The 16,813-nt window shown below is 40.8% G+C and overlaps 1 protein-coding gene across 1 annotated transcript in view; it reads right to left on the reverse strand.

The window, feature by feature from the left end:
• Positions 1 to 16,813, reverse strand: part of LOC124805632 (head-specific guanylate cyclase-like) — a 498,299-nt gene that overhangs the window by 186,684 nt on the left and 294,802 nt on the right. The window contains exon 4 of the mRNA XM_047266199.1: positions 4,595 to 4,677. Within this exon, the coding sequence (XP_047122155.1) occupies positions 4,595 to 4,677 (83 nt within the window). The remainder of the gene's footprint in view (positions 1 to 4,594; positions 4,678 to 16,813) is intronic.

A 16,813-nucleotide genomic window follows, 5' to 3' on the forward strand; every position in this document is an offset into this window, starting at 1 on the left:
TAAAATAACTTTCTATTAATCATTGCGACCCCAACACGCGTATTACGTCCGTGACACTGTCTTCGCTATTTCTCGTTAATACAAACCGATATGCTATTATTTGAACTTTTTCAATACCCTCCAACAATCCTACAGGCTAAGGATCCCATACTGCACTGGCGTGCTCCAGCAGAGAACGATCAAGGGTAGTGTAAGAAGTTTCCTTAGTAGCCCTGTTGCTGCTTCTGCCTATAAAATGCAGTCTTTGATTTGCTTTCACCACAACGTTATCTACGTGATTGTTCCATTTTAAGTATACATGGGTATAAGTATTAAGTATATAACCTACAACAACGTTTTACTTATACACCTTGTGTACATAAACGACCGAGCAACTATACCCTCAACTGGAAACATATAATACACGAGGTCTCAGAAGTATTAAACAAATTTCACAAGATTAAATCTCATACATGGCTGAAGACAGAAACTTGATATACGCCTTATCTTACGTATAGGACTACATATCCAGTATCTTGAAGTATCTTCTTTGAAAGGCTATATTTTTTACGCGCCTACACATTAAACCTAGTGGTACTTTTCAGATTTACAGTCTTTCACAAATGTTCAACCTGTCCTCTAATAGACACACAACAAACCTTCAGATCGAAATCAGTCTAATTTTGTACTTTTTGCACGCGTGTCTGACGTTATTACAATCGCTGCTACAACACCCCCCCCCCCCCCCCGAAAAAACAGGAAAAACATATACCATGAGATGTGACCTTCGATGCCAATGGTGCAGTGGGACATACCTGCGCACCCTTACGTTGTAAGAAATGTTGTGTCGTATTCTCTACGAAGATCACATGGCACAATTGTACCTGAACGCTGTCGCTGTGCTATTGGCGTCCCGTTGAGACCCAAACTGAAAGTTAGTAAGAACGAGAGACCAAGCGAGACGCCGCTCCAGGGAGCCCCTATCGGGAACCACAAGAACTGACAGCATACGAATTGCGCTAGGGTAAACTTCTCGATACGATGCGTAAGCTAAAATACACTCCAAGATTCAGTCCTCATTTATGTAGAAGATATAGTATTGTGAAATTAGAAGAATAATTGTGAGCACCTTATTGAGAGAGGAATAGTCGACATTCAGAGACATGACAAGAACGATCATTCGATGCAAAAATGCCAAGCAAAGATGGGCTCTAAAATGCACATCTTAAGAGCTATAAGCACTTTATCTTCCACACTGGGAAAAAAATTCTACTAAAAGCTCTTTGCTTTTCATATGTAAAGAGTCAGTAGTGGGGACCAAAGCAAGAACAAAATGTCGAGTAAACATACGACCTGAACTGCATACCTTTAGAGCTATTAGCACTGGTTCACAGTAGCGAAGACGAACAAGTGCTTACATCTCTGAAGGTATGAGTTTTTGAACCCATGTTTACGGGATTTCCTCCTGGTTGACCTTGCACTATTGGAAGACACAGTATGGTAAGTCAATATAATTAAAAATTTCTAGTTATTGGTTCGGTACTTCAGAAGAACTGCCGTTTAGCCTTGAAAGGCTTAGCTCTCGTCGAATCAGGGGACAATATTTTTAACTACACTTGTTTACTACATGATTTAAAGGAACGTAATTTGAGGAATCACTTCAAAATATGTAAGTCGTGACCAATAGGTGACAGACCGTTTGCGCTCATAAAACAATTGTAAAATTTTTACCTGTATCATTACAACGTAAAAGTAACAACTGTAACTAAACATAAGTTCCACTTCAACAATATAAGACCAGAACAGTAAGAAGATGAACAGCGGTGCACACCTACAACTCTGGAAGAGACAATAACCTATATCATTCGTTATTAAACCTGTTTGAAAGAGTTAAATATCCATCTACAAAGAATTTCGATTATTTGCCTAGTAATTTAACATATCCGAAAGGCGATGAACAAAGTTTTAAGTTGTCATAAAATCATTTCATCTGAATAACTCCTATTCCATAAGCAACTTTTTAATTAAAACCTGACAGTCCTTACAAACTTTAAAAATAGTAATAAGTTTAGGTTCAAGCGGAAGACTGAAAAATATATTTATTAATGTTAAATGTAGGCCAGTCGGGAACGTATAAAAAGAGAGCATGTAGCCACCCAATGAAACTATTTGCAAGTCGACTCGTTCTACATTAATTCCTCAACAATGTGATGCAAGTGAAATGGAACGCGTAAGTAACGGGATGCCCATCACGTATCTATCATATTTTTTACCACAGCAGACGCAACTTGCATTCGAAGCCACTAAAAGAAGGCACGGACGTAGCAAGTCCAAGTCAGGGTGTTTTAGATATTTATAGTCATAATTATACGGACGGTAGTAGCTGAAGTCCTCAGAAAGTCGAATGACTATACAGAGAGAACTTTCGCTACAGAGTCACCAAATTTATATCTAAAACTTTTAACGAAAGATATAAATCACCTAGCGAATAAAAACTGCAATTCTAACAATCTGCCCGCAGACAACGCAGCTGCGTAAGGAGGGCTCATAGGAAATTATTACTACCAATGCAGAAATATGAAGGTTATTAGAACTTGATGGAGATAAAGGCTGCTAACCATCTGCACGTGCAAATTACATTTAATACATGTAAAAATATTAAAGACACTATATCGTTTGACTACACAATCGACGTTTCTCTGAAGACTGTCACAACTGGCAAAACACTGCAATCAAAGCTAAGAAGGCGTAGATAGTGTACGAGGAGACAAAAACTATTTATTTAAAATAACCTAACTCCATTAACAAGGAAGAATCCACTGACGACATTCGTGTGCAATATACTATAGTTTGGGAATGAGGGAAATACATTGACAGTAACGAACAGGAGGCGCAATGCAGCCTTCGAAATGTGGAACTTCCGTCGAATACAAAAAAAATTATGGTCGAAACGGTAAACAATAATCGATGAAACGAATAGGAAGGAAACTAGAAATAGATCAGATTAACTCAATAAGGAAAGGATGAGAATCATTCGGAATGTAGTGGAGGACAAGCAATATTAGAGGAAGTCCAAAAGGAAAGCTTGAAAAACTAGTGGTCTAAATTTGGTTCAGTTCTCACCATTTCAAAAGACTGACTAAACACAGAGAAAAATTGAAGATGAATGAGGCAGTCTAGCTCAGTGGTTGAAACGGAAGAAGACTTCAAATGCTTATTATGTATTAGACCACATTACTGTAGAACCGGTGAAAGATTCTTGCGCCTCAGAAATGCTGAGTGACGGATGGTATAAGCCATTTCCCCTTTTAGTACTATTTTTCTGAATATTTCTGTAGTTTTCGAACAGTGCTTTATCGTTTTTAAGAGAATAAATGTACTGTAAACCAATCACATGTTCTTTTTGTATGCTTATTTGTAAGGAACAATCACTTATTAGGTAGGGAATGTAGAAAAATTTGTCATTTCTTTGACTTTTTCAACTCCAAAGACTGCTGTTGCCTTTAAGGAAACTGTTGCAGAGCTTTTAAGATCCTAGACAGGAATGAATTCCAATTGAAGACTAAAATATTCAGATTCATATATCGATTTTGCCTCGTGTGTAATTTCTGATGGTGTAATCAGGACTTGTACAATACAGAGCTGAAAATTTTGTATTTTTTGGAAGTTCAGTAGCAATTCATTTTCAGAGATCCTTTTAAAATTTACGAGAAAATCTGAAATAAGCTTACATTTTAAAGCATTAAAGTTCCTCGTTTGGTCTATATTATTTCTGGATACCCTTTTTACTGATAAGATAACAGAAGTTTTCCAGAATGAATATTATCGTAAAATGAAGACCATATTAACACAGGATTCAAGTAAAGAGCCCTTTATCGTTTTTAATAATGTCGTGAAAATTTTCTGACTGTGGTATGCATTGTTTATTGTTTTAAATGTATCAAGCTCTGCAGCTTGTATAAATTAGACATACAGCGCAATGAACCAAATATCGGAAAGAAAATGGGATAAAATGTTATTTCTTCATAAAATTTTTGAACAAAATTTTATAAAAATTGTTCGTCGGTATGAGTCACAGGGACGTCATTCAAATGCAAAAATTCGTAATTCGTGTCCTGAAAGTATTCTACAAGTGCAAATGCGTTAATAAAGTTATGTCGTCCCCGTTTGTGATTAAGTGAAATGGCCGTACAGTTTCAAATATTTTAGTTTTGTAGACACTTAATAAGTTTACCTTTTCTCCACACCTGTCACCAAGCAATTCCAAAGAGTGCTACTAGCAGAAGGGTGTGACACCTGCACTGCTATTCTCCCATACCTCCTTCCCCAGACTGGCTGCCATACCGTGACTCCATTTTGTAAGTCTATTATATTTTTATTTTTTAAAGAATCTTCCAGCGTTCTTCTTTTCTCAGGACACGTGGATGGGAAAATCGAAATGTTAAGGCCTTTAATAGAGACTTCTGACGTAAGATATCTATGAGGCGTCTGGCACAGAAAAGGAATTTCTGTCAAATAACACGAATTACTCTCTTAGTCGATTCTTAGCACCGTATGGTCTTCTTGTAAAGAGATGCTTATTTATTTTATCAATGGAAGAGTAAGATATACATACCATTAGTTTTTTGAAGTGTGTCGTATATGTCTTCCAGATAGGAATAGTTCTGCCATCGGCTCACATCCTTCGGTAGCTTCTCCCTGTAACAAGTAGAGGAAAATTGTACCGAGATTTTTCTTTTAAGACATGGTATTGCACTGTGCAAGAGAAACATTATAAGAAAAAAGAGAAACACATATAAATTGCTTTCCGTTTGTAAGATGTGGTGATAGTGACAAAATCTATCCACTAGTGAGCTTCTGCTCACTAATGTGACTGAAATCAAATTCAGTCTATCACGCTGAAGTGATTTAGAGATCTTTAGATCTTTAAACAATTACGAATACGTAAAGAGACTATCCAGAATTCCGTCTGACTGCTTACAACTTTTGTGGACCTAAAGTTACATTGTGCTCGTGTTCCTTGTATCAAGAGTGTCACATTATTATTCTTCAAGTTATACGAGGGCTGTCCAGAAAGTAAGTTACGATTGATCGCGAAATGAAAATCACAGTGAAAATCAGAAATGTTTCAATTGTAACAGTTAGCTACATCTTTCAGCTACTTCTCTACGTAGTCGCCGTTCTGACTCAGACATTCGTCGTAGCGTTGTACCAACTTTCCAATACCCTCAGCCGCCAGTGCTTTTCGCCCATTCTCTACACTGGCCTAAAGCTCGTTGACTGTGCCAAAATGTTGTCTTCATAGCCGGCGGTTCGTTTGCGCAGAGATGAAACTCAGTGGGAGACAATTACGGGCTGTATTGTGGGTAACCAAACATTTCCAATTGAAACGATGCAGGAACATCTTCATTGCCCCTGCAGAATGGGGCTGAGAATAGTCTTGAAGAAGAAACTGCACGACACTTATGTAATGTTGGTTGCATAGCTTCTGGGGAAAATTCTCACCAGGCCCTCGTACTTGGCGGGAGACACTATTTTCTATAACACTTTTACGAGCTCACTAAGAGCGCAGGAATAAAACGAGCGAGATAATTTTACCTAGAGTCATACTAGAGACGCTGCCCAACACATCTTTGCAAAGCTTCGTCGGATTTTCATAGTCGTTTGCATTTCGCGACCGATCGTAACTTACTTTCTGGACAGCCCTCGTATGTCGCAAACAAAAAGTTATCTCCTCCACCCTGCAAGCTTCTTCATTGTGTTATGGTCGTTAGAAGAAGTGACTTTGTCAGCAACGTAAGTTGTTATCAGAAAGGAGCTATTATGAATGAAAACGCCGCTGGCAACTGGTGGAATTTGGTTTTCACTGAGCACACTACCTGTTTCACGGCTTACAGCTACATCTTCAGGTGCAACAAAAATTGTTACATTAGTCCATCACAGGTCCACCCAGCGTTCTTAGTCAAAGGGTTGCCGTTGGGTTCACCTCTGATGGATTGAGGTAGTAATTCTTGTTGCACATGAAGGGGCGGGTGTAAGCTGTGAAATCGGTTGTGTGATCAATGAGAACAAAATTTTACCGTCTGTCAGCGGTGTTTTTGTTCACCACGACCTTCAGCAGCTCAGTATGCCGTGCCACATAAAATTATTGCACCAAAAACAACCGTAAGATAAAGACAAACTGTGGAGACCGGTGGAAACGTGATCTCTGCGTTTGCACGATGAGTGGCTTGGACTGCGGGAGTGTGGTTGGGTGGCATGCGGAGTGCCTCAGTAATACACTGTTAGCTGTGGATTCATTGATTGTCAGGATTTATAAAACGCAAAACTTCTTCGTACCACTGGCCGGAGGCGGCATAGCAGTGCTCGTAGCTGAGTCTTCGTAATTCGCCCGACTCGGCACGCGTCGACGCTGCCTGGTGTGTTCAGGGACAGCGCTCTCAATGGAAGTGGGAATGTACAGAATCTCCACCCAGAGGCCTGCAGGCGTTACCCATCCATCTTGGAAGCTAACCTTTCCATCTAGGCACTCTCATCTACATCTACATCTCCATCTACATCTATATCTACATACACACTCCGCAATCCAGCATACGGAGCGTGGCGGATGGTACCTCGTACCACAACTAGCATCGTCTCTCCCTGTTCAACCCCCAAACAGAACGAGGGAAAAATGACTGCCTATATTCCTCTGTACGAGCCCTAATCGCCTTATCTTTGTGGTCTTTCCGCGAAATATAAGTTGGCGGCAGTAAAATTGTACTGCAGTCAGCCTCAAATGCTGGTTCTCTAAATTCCATCAGTAGCGATTCACGAAAAGAACACCTCCTTTCCTCTAGAGACTCCCACCGGAGTTCCTGAAGCATTTCCGTAACACTCGCGTGATGAACAAAGCTACCAGTAACAAATCTAGCAGCCCACCTCTGAATTGCTTCTATGTCCTCCCTCAATCCGACCTGATAGGGATCCCAAACGCTCGATCACTACTCAAGAATAGATCGTATTAGTGTTTTATAAGCGGTCTCCTTTACAGATGAACCACATCTTCCCAAAATTCTACCAATGAACCGAAGACGACTATCCGCCTTCCCCACAACTGCCATTACATGCTTGTCCCACTTCATATCGCTCTGCAATGTTACGCCCGAATATTTAATCGACGTGACTGTGTTAAGCGCTACTCTACTAATGGAGTATTCAAACATTACGGGATTCTCTTTCCTATTCATCTGCATTAATTTACATTTATCTATAGTTAGAGTTAGCTACCATTCTTTACACCAATCACAAATCCTGTCCAAGTCATCTTGTATCCTCCTACAGTCACTCAACGACGACACCTTCCCTACACCACAGCATCATCAGCAAACAGCCGCACATTGCTATCCACCCTATCCAAAAGATCATTTATGTAGATAGAAAACAACAGCGGACCTACCACACTTCCCTGGGGCACTCCAGATGATATCCTCACCTCCGAAGAACACTCACGATTGAGGACAACGTACTGGGTTCTATTACTTAAGAAGTCGTCGAGCCACTCACATAGTTTGGAACCAATCCCATATGCTCGTACCTTAGTTAGGAGTCTGCAGTGGGGCACCGAGTCAAATGCGTTCCGGAAGTCAAGGAATATGGCATCCGTCTGATACCCTTCATCAATGGTTCGAAAGATATCATGCGAAAAAAGGGCGAGTTTCGTTTCGCAGGAGCGATGCTTTCTAAAGCCGTGCTGATGGATAGACAGCAACTTCTCTGTCTCAAGGAAATTCAGTATATTCGAACTGAGAATATGTTAGAGAATCCTGCAACAAACCGACGTTAAGGATATGGTCGTAGTAGTTTGCGCCCTGGGCGGCGTACATCAGTGGCCACACAGGATGATCGTAGCCATGCAGAAGTATGTCCTGGTCTCCCAAAAACAGAAGACCAAGGCACTGGCAGCTACTGACAGGTGCAGCCAGGGGGCAGCATATGCGCAACTCTCCTAGAAGGTGAGAGGTTAGCAGTTAGCAGGTCGTCCTGGATTGGCCCCCAGTTGGTTGTTGGTCACGTCTTCACAGCAGGAACAACAAGGAAAGCAGCAAAGGCAACCCACGGCAGTGGAGTACATGAGGCTGACTGGCTGGTGGTTTGTAGTCGAAGCCATCAGATGAACGGTAGCCAGCACGTTAGGGAACAGCTGCAACGTGGATTCATTGTAACTTACAAGGCCGTCATTCCGATTTATCCTATACTACAGAAGCCCAGTAGTTAGCTCGTGCCTGCGACGTTACTGAGCTGTGGCTATAAGTGAATGTGTCCCTGTTTTCTAGGCTTTTCAGGATTCTATACTACAATGCGGTGTCCCTACTGTTGCTTCCATGTCTTCAAGATCGATGTTGTGGAGAAGCTCTTGCCAGTGTGTTTTGTTGTCTTTCTTCATGTTGTGCTGCTGTTGCACTTTGTAGTGGGGCCATTCTGTTGCAGTCGCATTCTGTGCTAGCTGATCGAGTGCTATGTGGCAGTGACCAAGTGGTGTGCCTCGCAATTTGCACCATCGGCATTCCTATCCGGTTTAAATTCAGGTTGAGACACAGTGTTCGAGCCTCTTCCCTCAATTCTGTGCTTGGTGGGGAAAAACCTTAACAATCTTACGCTCACCTAGCATTCCATTCAGAGATACAACAGAACGAAAAATTATTATACTTGCATCGGCTATGGATTACGTTATTACACTGCCATTGTCGGGTGATATAACTAAATAGCATGAAAAACATTGTAGAGTACAATGGATAAGTGAGTTTTTTACTGTACGACGTGTTAACTTTAAGCTAAAAGAAGCACACTTTAATATAGCGAAACAGAAGTCTTAGATTTATCAACAGTATGTATGAAGTAGATTACGAGGCCATGGTACTGAGCTTTTCGCTCTGGTATATAATGAAGAAATTTATAGACCAAGACTGTACGCTATATGTTGATTCTTTGTATTGTTATTCTGTCCTTAGAGGATGGGCTAAGACGGGACACCAGCCGACTGATACTGTCCTGAATTTCATGCTTGCTACAGAGCACCCTGCATCCGAAACGTTGTTTACTTCTTACCTGCACTGTGCTACTTTCTTGAGTTAAGCTGACATTAACTTCATTTCCTTTTATTTACGATCTCAAGGATTGAGTGATTGCGTTTCCAAAACAGTTTGTGCCCGAGATGAATGCTGTGAAATAGAAATTTATCTTTAGAGAAGTTCTGCAGTTGTAGCAAAAACATACGTGCCTGAGACATATCGATTAATTGTTCCGCATTGTTCTTGGAAAGCAAACTGTAAAATTCCCGACAAGTTTTTCTGAATCCTTACTGGGATTTAGTTACTGTAGGAATGGAATACATTCGGCAGCGAGATGGTGCCAAACACGGCGCTTTTTTCTTTAACTGAGTCTCCTCCCATGGGACTGTTCATTTCTGTTGTCATTGCGCCATCCACACATCTAACAGAAAGTCGCTCGGGGCTTCGATACGTTTGCAGTTCCAGTAGCAGAACACTGAACACATAACGACAAAGAGCATTCCATAACTGTTCATTTTGGGACAACGCTGACGCGCTTAATGGCGAAAGGCAAACAGTGTTCCGCTTTACGTCGCTGACAGCGCGTCTGTGGTTTCTGATCAGAGTCACCTTCTGTATCGACTTATATAGAAGCGGAGCTGATTTTCAGGCGGTAGGCAGTAGCGCGGCGATCCGTGAAATTAACTTCCGCGCTTGTTTTTCCTATATTGTTACTTTACACTCCCACCAGGTCCTTCGTTCCTATGGCACCTATATAATATCACGTTCACCAATTACAGGTAGTTAAAAAATAAGTGAAAAAGTGGATTTAGATGATGGACACACACAAAAATCTCCATCATAAGGCATCCTACAACACACAGCGTAGGCACAACAGCAGAGATGACGCAAATGACTTACGAAATGAGTCAAGAATATTCTGGAGGCGACTATTGTTGAAAATGATCCCTGTGATAAAACCGTAAAAGTTTTGCATCGCAGGTACAACCAGAGAAACATTCTGATTCAATATGAGCTAAGGCAGTAGAGTTCATATATTTAGTAAAATAATACAATGTACGGGAAGGGGTGGAAGAAGGAGAGGGAAAGGAGGGGTAGAAATTATGCGAGTGCTTTAAATTTTCATGTCGATATTGACTTCAATAGGTTTGGAAAAGATGGGCAACTCAGGGGTTCAGAAGAGATGATGCCCCACATTGTGGCTGAGTAAAACTCGAAAAACTATTATCTTAATCTGGAAACTTTTCCTTTTTGAGGAAGCTCGAAAGAAGTTGTAGGTGTGGAATAAATTGAGTGGGATTGTTTCTTCCGTTTTTCACTAAAATGCAATAATTATAATTAGATATTTGGTATAAAATCTAATTTACAAATAATTAGAGATGCACTTATTTAATATTTCAGATTGACCGTCAAAAAATAAACAAACAAGAAAAATTAAAAAAAGTTCTAAACATTTTCCGCATTGTTATGAGCACTTTAGTGCACCATTTAACAAAATCAGATATTTAGATGTTGATGTTCTGAAAACTAGATTAAAGGCAAATACGTAGTGTGTCAAGGAGTTAGGAATATTTACCTCTGGTTAGGAGCACGGAGAAGATGTGGGGCTCAAATTTGGAACAGTGGATCGCATTTACAAGCGCTGCCAAAATACAAGCAAACTGTGAAGTTTGAAGACGAACGCTTCATTCACAAAATACAATGAATTTTCTAGAGGTGGCTCACCACATTTATTCAGCACTATCAACTTTGCACTGGAGTTGGGAAATCTATTTAGAGCACTTTGCGCAAAAAAAAGCAATATTTAATATGTAATCCCTTTCTCGAATTACATTGATTGATTCAACATCTTGCAATAAATAGGCACTCTTGACCAAGGAAATCCCACGGAGTCGCTGTATCTAGACTTCTGGAATTGAGTCAGTTTCACACTTAGCTTATTAGTGGAAGTACGACTATATGGTAGGAAAGGAAATATGTAATTGAATAGGTGATTTACTCATATAACTAGTTTCAGGCGCCCCATCACGAATTATGTGAGATTCTCGCTGTTGATGTTGTATATTCGAGAGGTGCTGTCAAGGATGATATGCCCGCAATGATTAATTTCTTTACTTCGTTCGTCTCTGTTGGACTGATACAAAATTCAGTTGTTGTGGTTACCGGTTTCGGGCTGACACCCCAGCTCTCAAACCACACACCTAAAAATTACAAAATGCATGTTTTACAATAATGTGTACAAACATCCTACAGTACTCATAAAACATCCTACAGTACTCATATAGCCGGCCGGTGTGGCCGTGCGGTTCTAAGCGCGTCAGTTTGGAATCGCGTGACCGCTACGGTCGCAGGTTCGAATCCTGATTCGGGCTTCGTTGTGTGTGATGTCCTTAGGTTAGTTAGGTTTAATTAGTTCTAAGTTCTAGAGGACTGATGACCTCAGTAGTTAAGTCCCATAGTGCTCAGAGCCATTTGAACCATTTGAAGTACTCATATACTTATACACATATATTGCTATAAACCATAGTTATTCAGACAATATTGTGCCAAAAGGCATGAATAGCTTCTGTACAGTAAAGTACAAAGTGGGTAACAAGTATTCTCATTGGTCTTAGTCTATTTGTCCTTTGCATATGGTATTGTGTGAATAACTACCGTTTATAGGAAGGTATATATGTAACTACAGCAGTACCTGTGATATGGAATGAAGTAGGCGGAAAGGAATACAAACGTCTCAAAAATGTGATCGACAGGAAGTACAAAATGGCTAAGCAGAGATGACTACAGGATGTAGAAGCATATATCGCAGGGGTAAGATAGATACTGCCTACAGGAAAATCAAAGAGACCTTTGGAGACAAGAGAATCACTTGTATGCAAGAACTCAGATGGAAAACCAACCCTAAGCAAAGAAGGGGAAGCAGAAAGGAAGAAGGAATATACAGAATATTTATACAAGAGTGACGTAATTGAGGGCATTATTGTGGAAATGGAAGAGGACGTAGATGACGATGAAATGGGAGATATGAATTACATAGAGCACTGAAATACCTAAGTCGAAACAAGGCTTTGGGAGTAGACAACAAGCCATTAGAGCTACTAATAGCCTTGGGAGAGCAGCCATGACAAAACTCTTCCAGCTGGTGAAAAATATGTGTGAGACAGAGGAAATATTTTCAGACATGAAGAAGAATATAATAATTCCAATCACAAAGAAAGAAAATCTTGATTGTTCAAATGGTTCAAATGACTCTAAGCACCCTGGGACTGAGGTCATCATACCCCTAGACTTAGACCTACGTACGTATCTTAGAAAATAGGTTCAGGAAAGCCAAATCTGCGTTTATAGCATTTGTAGGCTTAGAGAAATCTTTTGAAAATGTTGACTGGAATACTCTCTTTCAAAGTCTGAAGGTGGCTTGGATAAAATATAGGGAGTGAAATGCTATTTACAGTTAGTACTGAAACCAGATGGGATGTGTAATAGTCGAGGGCATGCAAGGGAAGCCGTGGTTGAGAAGCATGTGAGACATCCACGATGTTAATAAATCTGTATATTGAGCAAGCGGTACAGGAAACAACAGATAAATTTGGAGCAGGAATTAAAATCCAAGGAAAAGAAATAAAAACTTTGAGGTTTGCCGACGAGACTGTAATTATGCTAGAGAGAGCAAAGGAGCTGGAAGAACAGTTTAACGGTATGGACAGTGTCTTGAAAGGAGGATATAAGATGAACATCAATAAAAGCAAAACGAGGATAATCCTCTGTATTCGAATTAAATCGTGTGATGCGGAGGTAAATAGATTAGAAGAAGAGGGACTTGAAGCACTAAATGTGTTTTGTAATTTGGTGAGCTAAATTAATGATAGTCGAAGTAGAGATGATATAAAGTGTAGACTGGCTACGGCGAGGAAAGCGATACCGATGAAGATAAATTTGTTAACACTGAGAATAGGTTTACGTATTCGGAAGTCTTTTCTGAAAGTATTTGTATTGAGTCTATCCACGAATCGAAGTTAATCATGGACGACAAATAGTTCAGACAAGAAGAGACTACACGCTTTCGAAATGTGAGGCTACAGAAGATTGCTGAAGATTAGATGGGTAGATCACTTAACTAATGATGAGGTACTGAATAGAATTGGGGAGAAAAGGAATTTCTGGCACAACTTGACTAGATGAAGGGATCGGTTGGTAGAACATGTTTTGAGGCATCAAGGGATCACCAATTTAGTACTGGACGGAAGCGTGCAGGGTAAAATACGTATAGGAAGACCAAGAGGTGAATACACGAAGCAGATTCAGAACGATGTAGGTTGCACATGATAGAGTAGCATGGAGAGCTGCATCAAACCAGTCTCTGGACTGAAGACCACATAACATTCAATTTCCTGAGATATTGTATATTATTGATTTGGCATGCATAATTAATTACAGCCTCAGACATTCTGTTTATGGCACAGTTCTACGTAATGAAGAATTATCCGGCAAAACCCTTCGGAAATATCCAGTCAGATTTTGATGGGATATCTGAGTGATTTTAGGGCTGCCAGCATGCTTTAAATGATCACACATGTATAACTGGGAATCCCAACAACTTATAATATTATTGAACCGCAAAAAGAAGCCTTTATCTTATCTAGATAACTGGATGTAATAATTTGTGTATCACATTGGTGTAATCAAAAGTGAAATAAATGGCAAAATTCGTATCACTGGTAGGCCCTCTGGAAAACGCAATTATTTTACGAAGAAGACATTTTTTTTTTTAATTCGCAAGTGTTTCCCATTCTGGAATACCGTTAGAGTATGGGACCCACACCAAGGAGATCTAACAGAATATATTGAACATGTATAACAAAATCCTGGAGAACCTAAACTGGCAGGCAGTTGAAGACAGACGTCTATAATCCGGCGAAATCATACATGCAAAGTTTTGAAGCATAAGTGAGAAATCTAGGAAAATTCTATAGAACCCTAAGTATCTTCGCAGCAGGAATTATGACAAGAAATTGGGACAGTTGAAATGTGCACAACAGCATTTAAACTATGAATCTTCCCTTGTTCCATACGACAGTGATACAAGAAGATACCCTAATACGTGATAAAATGGTTAGTTCTGTCTATCATGTGTGACACAGTACTTTGTGGAGTACTGATGTAGATGGGGATTTCATCATCTTCAGTTTTATTTTCAGCTGAGTTTATCTTGTCTGAGTGAGAGAATAACTTTTATTTTAGAGATTGCGGAAGACGATGAAACTGTGGTGATAAGGACTATGATCGAAGATCACAAGCTAAAGTAGATTACCTGTGTTTCAATACGATTAAGTGAAGTGGTATAATTTTGGCGTGCCGGTCGGTAACTGCTAAGTAGTGGAAGCTGCGAAGCACAGACGCATTGTGCTATCAATTGGAGGGACTCGGGACGACTAACGAGCACGCATTGGCTAAAGTAATGACGGATTTCGTTTTTATATATACTAGGGGTCCCATTTCAGAGGAACGGAGAAATTTTTTGATGATATCAAATCCTAAACAGGCGTAAATGCGAAGCTAAATGTATATCTTTACGTAAAGTGAAGAATAAGATGACTTTTGTGGGGAGCGGGTAATGAGGCTACATCGCCTAACTGACGGATGGCACTTTAATGTGCACTAAGGATGAAGGAGTAAACCTGTGGCCGGTGCTTTGATAGCCTGCTCATTATCGGCATTCCGACGTTATTTTCCCACAATGATAGATAAATTGGAACTGGTAGTGTACGCCCATTATTTAAAAGAAAATATTTATTCGTAATACAATAAACTTTCTGTTGAGAAAATTAAATCAAGTAAAATGAAAAGTTGTGGTGGTTATTGATTCAGAGACACATAAGAAAAACAGCAATATCAGTTCGGAAAATGTTGTGCAGGTGAGCAGTGTAAAGAGCTGACTAACTTTCCGGACTGCTGAAGAATGTGAAAAGCAAACCTCACGTTGGTCGTCGACCGCCCACTTCAGGGAATTTACTGGCTAATCTGTCACTCACATTCATTTGCAAAAGGTAGTTATCCGCTAGACTATTTGTTTCAGAGTGATCCTATATCTTTTCAATATTATCTACCATCTCTCATCTCTTCAACGACCAACCCAAGACGGGATAAAGTACCTATGACCAGTCCGGATTATAGATGGATTAATATGGTTGTAAGCAGCCTGTTTTGGTTGTATTTTAGTAGCGGTATAGACTGTGTTAAAATCGCTGACAGTGCTCTACGCCTTCGGAAAGATGATTACGGACTGACGGTTAGCGAGTGGGTGGAGAAGTGTACGGACATGTCTCTTTTTTTTAGTTGAGACTCTGTGTTGGTAGGACTGGCATTGTAAAGTGAGACCTCAAGGAAATGTACACTATGTGATCAAATGTATACGGACACCTCGCAACAAATGACTTACAAGTTCGTGGCAACCTCCATCGGTTCAAATGGCTCTGAGCACTATGGGACTTAACATCTTAGGTCATCAGTCCCCTAGAACTTAGAACTACTTAAACCTAACTAACCTAAGGACATCACACACATCCATGCCCAAGGCAGGATTCGAACCCGCGACCGTAGCAGTCCCACGGTTCCGGACTGCAGCGCCTAGAACCGCACGGCCACCGCGGCCGGCCCTCCATCGGTAATGCTTGAATTAACCTTGATGACAGCTTCCAACCTCGCAGGCATATGTTCAATCAGTTGCTGGAAAGTTTCTTGGGGAGTGGCAACCCATTCTTCACGGAGTTCTGCGCTGAGGAGAGGTATCGATGTCGGTCGGTGAGGCCTGGCATTTCATAACAACCCGAAGGTGTTCTATAGGATTCGGGTCGGGACTATGTGCAGGCCAGTCCATTACAGGGATGTTATTGTAGCTTAACCACAGCGCCACAAGCCGTGCATTGTGAACAGGTGGTCGATCGTGTTGAAAGATTCTATCGCCATCCCCGAATTCCTCTTCAAAAGTGGGAAGCAAGAAGGTGCTTAAAATATCAATGTAGTCGTGTGCTACGATATTGCCACGGAAACTGACAAGGTGTGCAAGACCCCTCCATGAAAAACACGACCGCACCGTAACACCCCGGCCTCCGAACTTTACTGTTCGCACTACACACGCTGGTCGTTCACCGAGCTTCGCCATACCCATACCCTGCCATATTATCGCCAAATTGTACACCGCGATTCGTCACTCCACACGATGTTTTCCACTGTTCAGTCGTCCAATGCTTATGGTCCGTACACAAAGCGAAGCGTCGTTTGGTATTTACCGGCGTGAAGTGTGGCTTATGAGCAACCATTCGACCATGAAATCCAAGTTTTCTCACCTCACGCTTAACTGCCATAGTACTTGCAGTGGATCCTGATGCAGTTTGGAATTCTTTTGTGATGATCTGTGTAGATGTCTGCCTATCACACATTAGAAGCCTTTTCAACCCTTGGCGGTCTCTGTCAGTCAACAGACGAGGTCGGCCTGTATGCTTTATGCTGTACGTGTCTGTTCACGTTCCCACTACACTATCACTTCGGAAACAGTGGACCTAAGGATGTTTAGAAGAGTGGAAATCTCGCTTACAGACATATGGCACAAGTGACACACAATCACTTGACCACGTTCGAAGTCCGTGAGTTCTGCGGAGCGCCCCATTCTGTTCTCTCACTGCTGAGGTCGCTGATATGGAGTTCCTGGCAGTAGGTGGCAGCACAATGTACCTAATATGAAAAACGTATGTTTTTGGGGTTGTCCGGATACTTTTGTTTACATA

Source organism: Schistocerca piceifrons, chromosome 7 (assembly GCF_021461385.2).
Source record: "Schistocerca piceifrons isolate TAMUIC-IGC-003096 chromosome 7, iqSchPice1.1, whole genome shotgun sequence".
NCBI lineage: Eukaryota > Metazoa > Arthropoda > Insecta > Orthoptera > Acrididae > Schistocerca > Schistocerca piceifrons.